General features: G+C 41.7%; 1 protein-coding gene across 9 annotated transcripts in view; it reads right to left on the reverse strand.

The window, feature by feature from the left end:
• Positions 1-769: 769 nt before the first annotated feature.
• The window catches only part of oxr1a (oxidation resistance 1a), a 157115-nt gene continuing 142390 nt past the window's right edge, over positions 770-15494 (reverse strand). For 8 of the 9 annotated variants that reach the window (XM_035164303.2, XM_035164306.2, XM_035164307.2 and 5 more), the window contains 8 exons: positions 14510-14675; positions 11644-11809; positions 8545-8625; positions 7227-7352; positions 5551-5703; positions 5321-5416; positions 3402-3475; positions 770-2859 (listed from right to left, as the gene is read on the reverse strand). In XM_035164303.2, the coding sequence (XP_035020194.1) occupies positions 2724-2859; positions 3402-3475; positions 5321-5416; positions 5551-5703; positions 7227-7352; positions 8545-8625; positions 11644-11809; positions 14510-14675 (998 nt within the window). In that variant the 3' untranslated portion in view covers positions 770-2723. The remainder of the gene's footprint in view (positions 2860-3401; positions 3476-5320; positions 5417-5550; positions 5704-7226; positions 7353-8544; positions 8626-11643; positions 11810-14509; positions 14676-15494) is intronic. The other variant, XM_035164305.2, reaches the window with a different exon arrangement.

The following is a 15494-nucleotide window of genomic DNA, read 5'->3' on the forward strand; positions in this document are numbered from 1 at the left end:
TCAGAATTATATCTGGGTTAATTTTAACAAAACATTTGTAGGACCACTGATATTTTCATAAATAATAAGCTAAATGATCAGAGCAGTAATCACACTAGAATATATCATCTTAAGGTCTTGTATCACACATGATCAGCTGGAAGTGGACATGACTAAGATGTAATTTGTTCTCTTCACAAACAGGTCAACCTGTGAAACACATTTAAGAGCTTTCAACAAAAGCAACCTTTGTTATTTCGCACATTTTTCTCACTGGTAAAACCCGATGCCTACATTACCCACAATGCAACATAAACACCAGGAGAAACTAGTCTCAGATATAAGGGGTCTGGTAAATTCACTTCTAACTTCACACAATCCGTTTTTTGTTTTACTTTTCAAACTAGTGTTCAGGACAGATTTTGCACCGCTCACTCTGCAGCCACAGGCAGCTTTAAACAACCTTTTCCATATAAAATGAATCACATTTTAATATGTAACGTGTATCAACTTACGTCTGCCTATCTTATTCCATTCCACAATAAGTTTTTCAGATTTATATAAACTGAGCATCCCAATTATTAATTGGCAAAATTATTGATGATTTCATTTCTTTTAGCTTGAGCATTGTAATGCATTTTTAAGTATAAATTATTTTTTAATATGCGCTCCTGTGGCAAACACTCTAAACTCCATATGGCTAACACACCTACACTCTGTGGGCCACTGTCCAACTCTACTGGACATATTGAACAAATAAAGGTTGAAAAAAGCATCACAAACAACCATATCCCAGGTTACAACAATTAATTCAGCTTTATTGTTATTTATACATCACTGATACATTGTATTCTGGTGAAATAATTGGAAGAATTATCCATATTATTCTTTGTGACTCTCCACAAGGACACAAATACTGGTGTGGAAGACCAGAATGGGGGGGAAGAAAGCTCGTCGGGGGAGGGTTACGTACGGTACACACTTCCCTTCGCCCGCCATCATCTGCCTGTCAGAGGTCCGTCTGCCTGCATACCTACCTGTACCTGCTGAGACTCACCTGACAGCCACATGAGGAGAGAAACCGAACCCTTTTGCCACATTCCGCCACATTCCGCCCTCCCCTCCTACCTCACAGTAATCCTCCTTTACACACACAGAGCATTAGAGCATACCCTTATTGATATTGGTAGCAGCAAGCTTTCTACTGACAGTTAACATCTTAATGATCTAAACAAAAAAAGTACTGTACAGCTACTGCTAAGAGAATCTAAGAACCTGGTTTTAACGCTTTTACACCAGATTAAAGTGCTAGAAGCAACCCACCAATCCACACTTTATTATATATATATATATATATTTATATAGCATTATGTATTTATATATATATATATTTAGGAACAAATCTACTATTTTAACATTAATTTACAAGGTAATATACATTATATTGTAACAGCTGAAATATCAGCACAAATAGATCACTGTCACACTTAACAGCAAAAATATATATGATTATATAGATCCATATATAATCATATATACCAATATATAATTGTCATATAGGCATGTAAAACAGTTAACCACGTCTCAGGCTTTTCAAATGATACCCAGAAAAGCAATTGTGTATCAAGACGTAAAAGCTTTACAAGTTTCTCTCTTGAAAGAGCAACAGGCGGCGGCAAAAGTGCCACGACCTGCAGGTATTTGAGGTCACAGGACAGTTATTTGCATATTCCACAAATCTATTGCAACACGTTACTGTCTACGAACAGTACGGCGAGCGTCCTGCAGGAGGAGCCGCCGTTAGCTGGACTCACACGTACACCCACTGAACAGAACATTACGACGATGGGTGATCTGATTATAGCTATGTGCTTTCAGATGGTGTGCTATGACAGTGAACAACAGGAGGACTACAATACACGATACTCTATAAGTTTAGCCTCAGAAGACAACCCAAAACTGTACTGTAAAAAGACTAGCCCCCAACCCCCTGTAAATATTCTCTCTCCTCTCTGAGTTAAGTGTCATCGTATCCTGCTGCTGATGCGTTTTGTTTATTGGTGTTTTTAACACAAATCACAACTTTACTGACACTCCACCATCACCAAGAGTAATGGAATGTGATCGATTTGTGTCTCCTTCTTTTTCTCTCCCCTGTAACTGGGTCTCTCTCCGTCAAGGCTGACAGCACAGTGAGTTAACATCCTACCGAATGAACATAGTTCTAGGGGCTTCAAGAGGGTGCCGGGATTCCTTGAGGTTCTTAAAAAGTTCAGATACACCATCTGTAGCAGTAGGGCAGTTTTCTCTTGTGTCGCAGCAGTCCCAAACCTCAGCGGCCATCATCTTCGCCACCTCTCAGGAAAGAGGAGCTCCGATGGTCCTTTCCTCTTCAAGGCCTAGTGGAATCTTCCCTGTCTCCCTCTCTTCATCTCTCTGATACAACCTAATCTTACAGTCCTTTCACCATCATCATCATCACTGTTTACACACTCCCCCTGCTCTGCAAAGACATTGCACAAGGCTGTAACAAGATACACACAAAGGTAATTTTTCACAAAGAAAAAAAGCTCCGTAATAACTGCAGTAGTAATGCACAACAAGCATCCGATAGCTGGCTTCCGGCCTGGGGAGCCCTGGTGATGTGCAGTTAGGTTTGGGACATTGCCATTGTTCTAAAGGAGGAGAACTCCTCACTTTGCCCTTTGCAGGACTTGTTTTTTTCCCTGTGATGCACTGTCCTGTTATTCAAAAGCCCAGATCTCTATGTCCTGCACATAGAAATCCTCCTTTTTAGACAGCATGGGGTTTCCAAATGTTTTACAGGAGTGACTTCTGCCGTGGTAGAGGTCTCCATCCAGCCACAGGCCAAACTCACCACTGGAAGAGAAGATGACAAGCAGTCATGAATCAGGTCATCTCGGGGTACCAAGGAGTTTAAGTTACCACGTGGTCTACTCCAAACTAGAGCATGCACGGCTGAATTAAATCTACATACTTATTGTCTGTAGCTGCAAAACCTGTTTTCTTAAATTTAGCTTTTCAAGTACTGATCCCATTTTAACATTTTCCCATGTTTTCTTCAAGGGTCCGTTAATCAATCCATCGCAAGGCCGACATACAGAGACAAACAAGCATTCACTCTAATTTTAGAGTCTATAATTAACCCAACCTCAGTCTGCATGTCTTTGGACAGTGGGAGGAAACCGGGGAAAATCCATGCAGACACGGGAAGGACATTCAAACTCCCAGTGCACCAACATACCCCCTTCCATAAACATAGTCTTTGTAAATCACATTTAAATGTTACCACATATGATCCACCTAAGTGACAGAGAAATAAAAACTTGTGTTGCTGTGTTACGTTCCCCGATTAAAGTGAGAAAACACTTATTTCTATTCCACTTCAGAAGTCGACTCACCTTCCTCCGCCAAATGCTAAGGAGTCCATGTCTCCCTTGATGAAGAACATGTTATCACCTGTCCATTTGTACACCTATTGAAGACACAAAAAACATGCATTACAAAATACTGCATGACATACTTATTGTTGACAAAATTTGATATTCCCTGTCCAGTAGTCTTTATCCTGAAGAGAACAGAATGCACCCATTTTTTACTTCAGTGGGAGGATGCAGGTTTAACATGTGATAATTTACAACTTTCACAACAATGGAAAAGCTCTTGTCATCAGGCTGCTACACCCACATATTTCTAAGCAGATGAATCAGTTCTGTGATAGAGGTCTTCAGACATAGCCCACTAGTTAAAACTCATTCACTCACACTCATATTCACCAAATAATGTGAGTGAGCTCATGTGAGAATACAGCAGGATTAAGAGCAGAAGTTCACTGTGAGCGTGTAATCGAGTTGATGACGTTTCTAATATGCAATGGACGCAAACTGAAAAAAACTAAAAGAATACTGATATCTCAGGGTGAAAAATAGGAGCCGTACAAATAGGAGACACAGACAAAGATGTCAACTTGGATAAACAACTAAGTTGGCGAGCTTCTGGTGATAAGGGTTGATGTGCTATAAACAAAAACACATGAATTCTGTAGTGGAAATTCATATCTCCTGCGTGCTCCACCCAAACGCCACCTCGCCTCAACACTCTGGAGATGTTCCTATTGTTTTTAAATCGTCTGACTCGGACAATCTCCTGCTGTGTTCTTCATATGTGAAAGGCGAAGGTGAAAAGTCTAGCATCTATTGTGTCTATCATGTCTGAAAACGGACTATATGCAGAATTGGTTTGCGGTTGTGGCAACATTTAAACTATTATTGTGGGGTAAATTCTTGTTAGTAGTACAACAAGAAAAATCAGATGTAGAATTGGTGCAGTCCTAATACTAATAAGTGTCCCTGGGCTTCAAATGTTCCAAAATATAAACAAACGATAAACTGGATTGCGTACTGTAACAGCAGGGTACCGCAATACCTTTCTGTCATCAGTGAGTGGACCATGCAATACTAGTTGCTATAGTTGCTTATTTACTCATCCAACACACAGCGCAATATTAGCATTAATTTGACGTCATCACCAAATACTCTAATTTTAGAGAGAACCACTTGGCTCTTTTGCAGCTAAATGTTTTGCTAGTCCACCTGTAATTTACCGGCTCTGTCTGCCTTTTAGTGCTCGGCAGATTATTAGTTTGCAGTGGCTGCTGCGGCTGGAGAGGAGCCTGATGAGTGTAGGCCTAATGAGAATTAAACTAAACAGCAAAGAAACATGAGCCTCTTTCAGACATGAATTCTGGAGAATGTTTGCACAATGGTTTCTGGACTTTCTGCGGAGTTTGCCTTTCACACATGAAGACGCCAGCAGGAGATTCTCCAATCAGAAGCATTCACAACAACACAGGAATCTCTGGGGCGTTCAGGCAAGTGGTGGGGCAGCAGGCAGCGGCAGGATGTAACACATAAATTCCGCTGCTGAGATCACATGTTTGTTTACAGCACATCAACACCGGTGTCTGCCCTTATCACCAAACGCTCTCTTGACATCTCCATGATCTCCTGCTGTATTCTCACATGGGCTCACTCAGAGACTATGCAGCGGTTTTACTAGGGGGCTGTAAGGAGATACTCAGTCTGGAGCCCCTGACTCAGATATTTGCGTTCTCACATTCAGCCCCTCTGGAGAAGGTCCAGAGCCTCTGACTCAGCTAGTCAAGCAGTCTGTGAAAGCCTGACGCGATGCATAAAGTACACTGCAGATTAACAAAATATAATAACTCATTCTAATGTCTAAATTTAAAATTAAACAGGGACAGTGGGACACTTGACTTTTCTCAAGAGGCTGACACGTTCAAATCGTGGAGGAAACTCACCTCAAACTCTGGATTAAAGGTGAAGAGGAAGGTCTCTCCTGTGCCATAAAAACCATCACTGACTTTAAAGGGCTCGGATGCCAACGCACCAAATACCTGGAGAAACAAGAGCAACTGTTCATGTAGACTTTCTAAATAACTTCAATTAGCAGGAGAGATAATACAAAACAAAACTTTTAATATTACGTTTCATATTGCAGTCCACTAACAGACTTTTTGTTTTTGCTTACCTGGCCGTCACTGTCTTTAATGACCATGAGCACTGGGGTGTCCTGGCCCTGCATGGCTCTGTACAGTGACTTAATGCTCATACCATGCTTTGATGTGCCAAAGGCCAGCGTCCATGGATACCCAATGGTCCGTGGTGGGAGATTCCTGGCAAGCTACAGGGGAAATAATAATTCAAAAGCAAGGAGGGAGGAAGAAAAAAAGAGAGGGGGGAAATGAAAAACCAAAAGGCCACAGCTACCAATGCTCAATTACATCTGCAGTGACCTTTTAACACCATCTGGCGTTTAAAGAAGAGTAACAGGGCTCCAAACACACAGAGCAGCCTCCAGAGAAAGAGAGGTCCAGCACTCCCTGAGAGAGCCTGCTGCTCTGCTGCTGACAGACTGAAGGATTAACAGTGGCTGTGGTTCACAGGGAGATAAAGCTGACAAAGGCGCTGGAGGAGCAGTGCAGTGTATGCGTCATTTTAATGGATAGATAAAACCGACACTGACTAACACATGGAATTAAAGCGACAACTTTTTACACTATGCAGCTCAATTTTCTGCTGTATGAAACAAAGGCCTTAAAACACACCCGCTCTCCAATAATTCACCAGTCCCTCTGTTCTTTTCTTGTTGGTTCAGCACATCCTCCAGTGGTAGAGCAGAAGCTGTCGTGAAATCAGCAGGCGGGAAACAAAGCCACGAGGAGATGAGCCCCGACTGGGTTCACCTCTGCTCAGCTGTGAGCCGCGCCTGAGCACTGAGCTCCGTCTTCAGGGTGATTAAAGGAAGCCGCGTATTGGCAAACTATTGGTCAATATGTCATGTGGGACTCATGTTGAAGTGTATTTGTAATTTGTGTAGGTGTGTGTGTGTGTGTCTGGTGTGTGTGTGCCTGAAATGCCTGCAAGGCATACACCAAGCTTCAATCCAAAACAAAGGTTAGTGAATTAAAAATGTTTGATATGTTTCCTGTTTATCTCACAGGCAGAGTTTTGCTGTTTTTTCCCTTTGATTATTTATGAGACTTTATGCTGGCGTTGTTTTTAATTAAATTACTTACCATTCCATATCCACTTTAAATAATTCAGCATACAATTAATCAAAGGTTTATGCACATACACTCCACTGTAATCATGAATCATAAATTAAACACAAGTTGTTTTCTGTAATTCAGCACAGAACAACCTTCCAACCATAGTTTATTAGTTTCCGCTCCTGATGAAAGGAGATATCTGTTCATGAATAAGATTCTCTCTGGTGAATGATTGCTAAATAATTTGCCAAGTAATTTTCTACAGCAGGTGGGCACTGTAGTATTTTACACAAGTTGTTAGTTTGTTGGGGACTACTTTCAGCAGAGGATTAATACACATTAGGTGGACCATGACAGTATTTGTGGCAGAAAAACTGTGTTTGTGGGATTGAGTCAAAATACAACTACCAGTACAAGAACCAGTATTCTGTGTAAAAGAAGTGACTTATTGTTTTTTAATTATTACTGTACAACACTGGACCTGTATGGCTTTATGCGTCTTTGGATACACAACAATTATTGTTAGAAAGATTATTTCATTGTTGGTTTGGTTTTTGTATTGCCTTTCTAATGCTTAAAGGTTTGATTCCATGTTATTTGTCCATGTTTCATGTGTAAGGCTGCATCTTAACATGTTTTGCACAACAGCCTGTACCTTCTCTATCTGGTCGGCCTCCAGGAGATCACTGGGTTCTCTGAGGTTGGGTTTGAACGTTTCCGGCTCCAATTCTGTCTTGATGGACGTGCCATGCTTGGAGTTTACCTCCTCCTTGGTAGTGATCTACAAGTACAAATACATGTCAGATTTGCATTGCGAAGTACCAACAATATGTGGTGTAACTTAGGCTCCCAGAGAGCACTGGTACTGGATGGGTTCAATTATCGGTGAGCTGTCACCAATCTATGATTTCGTTTTGCAATCAGACTATTGGTTATCTACGGCAGTAACTATTATCAAGCTGGGATAGTTTGAGATTATCTCGAGTGGGACTGGAGTAGGTCAAAATGCAGTTTTTAACGATGATCTATAAAAAGCAGAGAAGGTTCAACTTTGGAATCTAGCCATTTGCCCGACAAAATAATAAATGCAGTGTTTTCTAGCAACACACTGGTTATCCAGCAACTTGATGATGACAGCTGAATATCTTCCTCCCACTCTCCCAATCCCAGATGACCAGGACTGGTTTGGCAGAAGTGGGAGAGCAGGCAGAGACACTGTCTGGGAGAGGAGACTATGCAAAGTGAATAGGAAATCAAGCCAATGAATAATTTGCACTACACAGTTTGACATTTTCTCTGACCAACGGACTGTTTGGGTTATTTATCTTTCTCGATAACGGAGGCTGATTGTGGAGCGCTTCGCCACTGGTGGCTGGGATGCTCTCATGTTTCAGTGCTCATTCAAATGGGGCCTATCAGCATTGTCTTCGGAAAACATCACCCTGTAAGGGGAGTCTGACTTCCACCCTCTCACCAACATACCACCTCTTTGTCCTTCAATACCCTGCCTGTTTCTTGTTTGGTGCTCACACAGGCCACAGTCTTTTTAAGAAAAACTACATACATTATTTGTATCTTGTCAACACAAACTGTAATAACTAGTTAATAACTAGGCTACTATTTTGGGTCCGAAACACTAAAACATCATGACGTGGGTCTATGAAGGAAATTCTGACACATGGAGATAAGGCTGGTGCCTTTCGAGAACCTCATCACTCCAAACAAGCCAACTTTTCTGTAATGAAATGATAAAAAGGTTTTCAGTAAAAGGCTAAATTGAATTTTGAGTAATCCTCAATTTAGCCTGCTTAAAAAGTTGTGAATAGGCTTGTGAGCTCAAACACTCATGAAACCTACTCAATCTTTTTAGCAATGGGAAAATGTGTTTTTGATGTTGGTGCGCTGCTAAAGGAGACCATGTTGGTGCAGACAGCAGAGCAGGGAGAGGGGGCAGACAGGACTGGTCAGGGCACCTGGAGACGTTTGCAGAGCGACCGCAGATCTTCGCTGTTTAGAGCATCAATCCGACGGTGGTACTCCGTCAGAGACACTACCTGGTTGTACAAAGACAGGAACAGGTGGAACATAAAACTCTGCTGGCTCTTCGCATGGGGAGGAACCACGGGTTTTGAAAGGAAATATGTGGACTAAGTAGTGTGATTTCCAGTAACACTCCTCACAGGAAGTAGATGTTAAAGGTTTGAATAAACAAATTGAAAAGATGACTCAATGTCTTTTAGGAGTTTTCTTTGGTTAACAAAAGAGGGGGTGGACTTTTTTAGAGCACTCGGTTGTTTTGCATGTTTGTGTAAAAAGTTTTATATTACTGCCATTACGTCATTCAAACTTGCTCCTCTAACTACTTACTGGATTTTAGATGAATGCCTATTTAGTAACCATCTTTCAACAAACCAGACCAAAGGATGGAAACAACGCTGCAGGGAAAATCTTCAGAATCAATAACCTTGCTTTTAACCCAAATGCAAAAAAACAAGAAAAGAAAGTACTTACTTTCAATGATGGAACAAACCACCACAACAACAACAAGAGCAGAGGTCCAGCTGATGCAACAATACTTGCCAAAACTTAAACCGCTCTGTTTGTCAGAAACAACAATCATGTAAACTAAAACACAGACAAACCAACACAATGACCTACTATGCATGGCTACAGGCCAACAGAGTTGCACTCCGCCCAGAGCTGCTGAACACACGTTGGCGTTTAACAGTGCGCTGTGTCTCAGCACAGGAAAGATATTTAAAGCCTTGAAACGCAGATAAAGGAAAACCACACACACACACAGTTGAACAGCCGGGTGGACCTTTCAACACATAGTGGATCTTAAAAACAGAGGACTTTACTTTACTAGTGCTCTCGTGTCATGAGCTACTTTTAATTACTTTTGACTGAAGAAACAGCTGAAGCTCTCTTTTACTCACCGTGTGGCCAATAGTGTAAATAACTTTTTGGGTAACAAGCTGCCTCTTTACAGCCCTCAATAATGCAGCAGAGAGGCTAAACTACAGCCCTCATTAAAAATGCATCTGTGCTTCAGCTGAAGGCACTTTAGTACATTTGTCCCCTGAAAAGTGAACGGGTAAGCTAGCACAGCCTGCTAGCCGGCTGCAGAGACACACTTTTCAATGTGATTCAGTGTTATCAGAGGAGATCAATGTCATGCAAGAGGTCAACATGTTTAGATCAGAGCAGCGGGTTTACCACAGTGACACACAGCACAGGAGGCTGATTCGCTATAACAAGCTATAAGCTAAACGGGCTAATGTAGTTAACGTTTAAGAAACTTGTGCCCGACTATGGGAGCTGCGTGTTTTAAAACAGCCACTCAGCCATGGGAACTTTCAGTGTCAGAGCCTGTGCTGTCCCACGGTGCCAAGAGCCATGCAAGAGCAGAGGTGCCACTGTCCTGACTGACGGACAATATCCGGACTGTGTTCCACACCAGTCACTGGGCTACACCGGACCGGCTAAAGGCTAGCTGGCTAGTTAGCTACGCTAGCGAGGTAGCATGGCTTGCTAACAACAACAGCAACAACAAGAGAGCATACAGGAACATACATGACTGCAAACATGAAGTGAGCGTGGAGGAACATACACATGTGTACTTTGGGGTCAGCCGTGTCTCTTGGTCCTTCGCCCTCCTAGAAAACATGTCTTGCTTTCTGAGCGAGGCTGAAGCTGGAGAGTCACATCACAGATCCTGTCAAGTTCTCCCCGTGAAGCCCGAGACCCGCAGCCGGAGAAGGTATGAAGCCTGGCAGCCCGCGAGACTAAAATAGAAACATGTTTTTCTGGTGGGGGCACTACAACCTCTGGTTTGTGTGACACCGCTGAAATCCAATAACAACACGGGACAGGAGGTAAACCGGCGTCCTATTGGTCGAACACACGATGATCCCGTCCCACAACCGACCGGATTTAAAGGGATAGTGACACCTCTAAGCCCATGAAGGGCATTTTCCAGTGCAAACAGTTCAAACACCCATAAAAGGTGTGGGTTCAAATCCATCTGTTGTCAGCAGGAAAAACAAGAACAGCAGCTTCCTATTTACAAATGTAATGGATTGTGTAGCCCCCTTTTTTTGTTGCATAAGTCTGGGGACAAACAAATCATTCCACTTTGTTTCCTACATCATTCATTTACATACAATTTTAAATCCAGGCCACTCATTCCATTGTATCAATTTCTATATTCAGTGAACGCATCCTTTTTAATTATCCAGAGGCTAATAAACAATCTTATTTGACCATAACCCAGCCACGCTGTACTTGGGGAGCAGCGGGCTCTAGTTGTGCTATAAATCTAGATGGACAAGCTCTGTCCATGCTTCCTAGTCTTACTTCCACATTCTGTCAATCTACAATAATGCAAAACATGAAGAAAGATTGAACCCACGTCAGTTCCAGACAATACTGAATTTCATGACCAGTTAAAACTCTTTAGTCGGTCAGTGACTGCATCGTCTGCATATGTGGAGCTTGTGTTGGTGATAGCCTTTTGCCATTCAGCAAAAATAAAGTTGCCAAATGCTGACCCACACCATTGAGAGTCACACATGTGATGAAACTACAATACACTGACTAAGAAGAGTAAACAATTACACAAACATGCAAAACACTTTGGTTGGAAGTTCAGATAAGCACATTTCCAAGCAAAGCAAGTGTTCACACAACTTACATGTGATAGAAAAGGTCAAAGAAAAAAGTTTGACAATCAAATCAAGAATTATGTAGTTGTACACACAAGTGCAAAAAAACAGACACAAAATACACAACTTGACGATAGCACAGTTCTGATGGAATAAAAACCAAGATCAGCACCATACACTTACACTTTGCACTGCATAATGAACGCAAATCAACACAATTATATAACAGGTGATTTAACAAACAACAATAAACTTAAGAAAACACCAGGGAAGATTCTGGTTTCACAGGTAATGGATTAATCCATAGTGGAGAACTATACTTAATCCATGTCTGTGAGCCTTGAGACAACACAACATGTGCATTTAGAAGAGGTGAGTGAGCAGTTTCAGCTTTGCAGACCTTACCTCCCATTCCTTGACATTGAGGTCAGTGATGGGCTCGTCCTTGGCTATTTCTGACATCTCATTCTTCTTGACAACCATAAATCCAGGCTCTTGTCCCATTCCCCTGACCCCCTCACCATACATGTCTGGACTCCACTGCATGAAGAATACGTACAGGTGGTCTGACCTGCAGGTAAAGACAAAGAGAATAGGCTTGCTTTTAAAAATGCTGTAGAATATATATATTTAAAAAAACATCTGAAATGCATCATGCACATCATCTGAAATAACATGTATATGATGCACATGTCACCATTTTGGTTTTCCAGGATGATTTTAATTAGAAACAACAGTCATTATTGCAGAGGAGCAGCTTTTCACCTGGAATGTACTCCTGTGTAGGAGGGCCCCCTCCTGTCAACCTCATTTCATTTAAAGTGTAATTTCAATGTGCTTTGTTTATACTGAGATCAGCTTGCAACAGAGACTGAAACATTATATTTTTGTTACCTATGAGGTATCAAAGTAAGCCTATGTACCACTTTGAATTATGTTTTAATATTTACTTAAATGTTCCCACATCCAAGCAGAAAAAACTAAACAATAAGCTTAAAGATGCTAAAAAGCCGTACAGAGCTTTGTCACCTAAAACAACATCTTTTATATCACATAGTGATTCCATCCATTGTTAATGTGGAAATACTGATTAGAGCAGCTTTAAGTCAGTTCCCTCAAAACAGGCAAGTCTAGTGGGCTAATGCTAAGAAATCTGTGTCATCTCCTGTAGCTTTGCACACAAATTTTGCCCCCCCTGCCCTGCTGACCAGTTATGTAGAAAAAGAAGAAGCATTTTCTTGTCCAGCATGGAAACAGTTGAAGTTATTATATTAAAGATAGTACAGAGAAACTCACAAAGAGGACAGCCTGTGTCACATATTGCTACAGCTGGTGAACATGAGAGAGTTGTGGCAGACTCAGTAGGTTGAACTGTTTCAGGGTCATAGTTGCACATGGATCATTCAATAGCCTCCCTTTCTTCCCACACCACTGCCAGGACACTTAAAGACACATCATGCGGGTCGCCTCCTATCTAGGTCAAGCAGCATGGGAAGAAAACGCCTTTGTGTGTTGTCTGTCTGAATAGCTTATGATCATTCCTCCCACACCTTCGCCTTCTTTCAATGCCAAGAAAGTTGTGTCTTTGAATACTACATTTGAAATCTGTCATGTCCCTGGGCTACCATCCCCAAGAGCAGCAAGCATCACACCGTCACATACTTGTTTTCAGGTGGGAAATGCTGTTACTAAGCAACCTGTGAATGAAAACAACAACGCTTCACTAAGCAAGACTTCTGAAGTTCATAGTGAGTGATGAAGTGAGGGGGATTTCAGTGTCATTACTGCACTCAGGCATTCGGCACATTGCATTACCAAGTAGCATTTATGGCACCATGACTAAATGGAAAAGACAGGCCTGTTTGTCAGGTTCAAATGGGATTAGCAGCCAGAGAGAGCACCATGTGTGTTGCTGCTGGTAAACTCTCCACACATGTACTGAATACAGGAGTTGTGCAACTCAGGTCAAATAATCGATCAGATTCACCCCATGAAAGTATTTCTATTTCTGGCCCTTTGTTTTAAAAGGGACAGTAGAGATCAATGACTCTGCTATGTCCAATCAATTTCAGATCTGCTTCAATTAGATGGCTTTTTTAGTGGCTTTTCAAATCACCCTAGTAGTGCCAAATTAATCAAAATGAATTCCCCACATAAGCACGTTGCTCAGCTAGGTGGAGACACATATTTTCTTGTAATGAGTCTCCTTTCCAGCGAGGAGAGCTCTAATAAGAGTATAACAACCGCTGACTTGGCAACCGTTGGTCCACATGGTGCGATGCATCTCGATGAAACAAAAACAAAGGGAGCTATCAGTTGGTAAGAAACGTTACAAATTTCAGCGCAGGTCAGAAACAGTTCATGAAACACATTCTGTGGGGGCAATGTTTAGAAAAACACAGGCGAAGGAGCGACTGCTCAGAGAACTAGCTGTGGCAGAGACAGTGCGGCATGGGCCTCAAAAGTGCCCCAGGTCAGGAATTGGGTATATGTGTTTGTGTGATCCAGGTATTACTTGTGTTTGTGGGTACCTCAACATATTTATACAGTCAAAGTATGGAAGCCTGTGGATGTAAGTCAACGTAATGTCCTCTTCAATCATGGAGACAGACTATGTGTGTTTGTGTGTGTCTGTTTCTCTGCAGAATAAATCAATAATAAATCATTTTGCTGTCCGGCAGAGGCAGCACAGGGAGATGGGCAGAGGCCGCAGTGGGAGTCGGACCTGACAAAGGATGCATATTTGATTGGTTCAAAACTTTTCAAAAAGTACTGAGATGAGAGTAACTCATCGGGCTATTTTGCTTTGGTAGAAATGTACCAAAGTGCATTTTTTATTTCTTCTAGTTCAAGTACAGTGGAAACCGGATATAATGATCAACCGTTTATATGGATCAAAAAGCTTAGGACAGAATTTTGTCTATACAAATGTATACAAGTGATCAAGAAGTTCACTTACAGTGTTCATTTGGGGTCTTTTCATACACATTTGGACTGTAAAAAAGGTTTCTTATTTGCAACTACGAACTAAATTAATGAATGTGCATGCAGCAATGAAGACATATTTTATTCCTTTAGTAAAAGCATTGTTAATTATGTGGTGATCAGAAGAGAAAAGTGAGCAGCAGCTTCCACTGTAGTTTTATAATAATCTATAATCAGGTGCATCCCAGATTTTCTTATTTTTAAGTCATTTAGGATGTCACAGAAAGGACCTGTATTCAAATGCATTGTGTGCTGGGTTGGTGGGAGGTGGAGCAGCAGTACTGACCTCTCCTGCGGCACAGCAAACCAGTACTCATGCTTTTTGCCCTGCTGGGCATACTGCTGCATGGAGGCGCTGGCGTTGGAGATAAATGTTTTCTTCATAGGCTTCCCCACTCGCAGACACAGGAACTTGTGAGAACGGTGCTTCCGACTCTCCGCGGACCCTGTACCTGGAAACAGAAACAGTCACATGGTCACAGACACAAAAAATGAGGTATGATATGACATCATTTCTATGATGAAAAAGACAGATAGTGTTGAAAGAATGTCAGTCGTTTAAAAAAAAGAACACATCTCCTCGATGACCTGGGTCTTCTCTTCACAATAATACTTGCTTTGTTTATGTGACCTAGTTTTCTATCTTCTTCAGCCAGCATGAGTCATTTTGAGGCAGAAACACCACAGTTAACAAATAAATGGAGTAGCACACCATAACTGATAGTGGCACCATGTCTTCTGCCTATGATACATTATCAATTGCCTGCTATGATATCACAGCCTCTGGAGGCTGAATGAGATCACTGTGTCAGTAGCATTACACTGGCACATACTGTCGGCTCCTGCTCATGGCAGGACAGGCTCAATAACATTCATCTGCTCAGACAACGAAGCTCAGAGGGACAAATTTAATTTCCTATAAGCATCAGCTCTGTATTAATGCAGCATGTTTTTTTTTAAGTTGCTGCTGTTACTTGTGTGGGCTGTGCTAATGTTCATTAATAAAGGGCGGCCCTGCTGAGAGGCCTGTGAATTAGAGCTGCTTTTGCAGTCTAGCTCACTGTGTGAAGATAATTGCTGGGGAGAAAATGGCGAGTCCCTCTCCCACTGTCTTCATTCCTTATTTCTCGGGTAGAGAGACACCTCTTTGGAAACTTGAGTGGGTTATATTGACAGACGAATGACTCAGTGAGTTTGACAGCCGGTCAACAAGGCAATAAATGTGCCCACCAGATATTATTAAAGGAGGTTTTAGTCCATTACTAATTGCA

Source organism: Hippoglossus stenolepis, chromosome 8 (assembly GCF_022539355.2).
Source record: "Hippoglossus stenolepis isolate QCI-W04-F060 chromosome 8, HSTE1.2, whole genome shotgun sequence".
In the NCBI taxonomy this organism is placed as follows: domain Eukaryota; kingdom Metazoa; phylum Chordata; class Actinopteri; order Pleuronectiformes; family Pleuronectidae; genus Hippoglossus; species Hippoglossus stenolepis.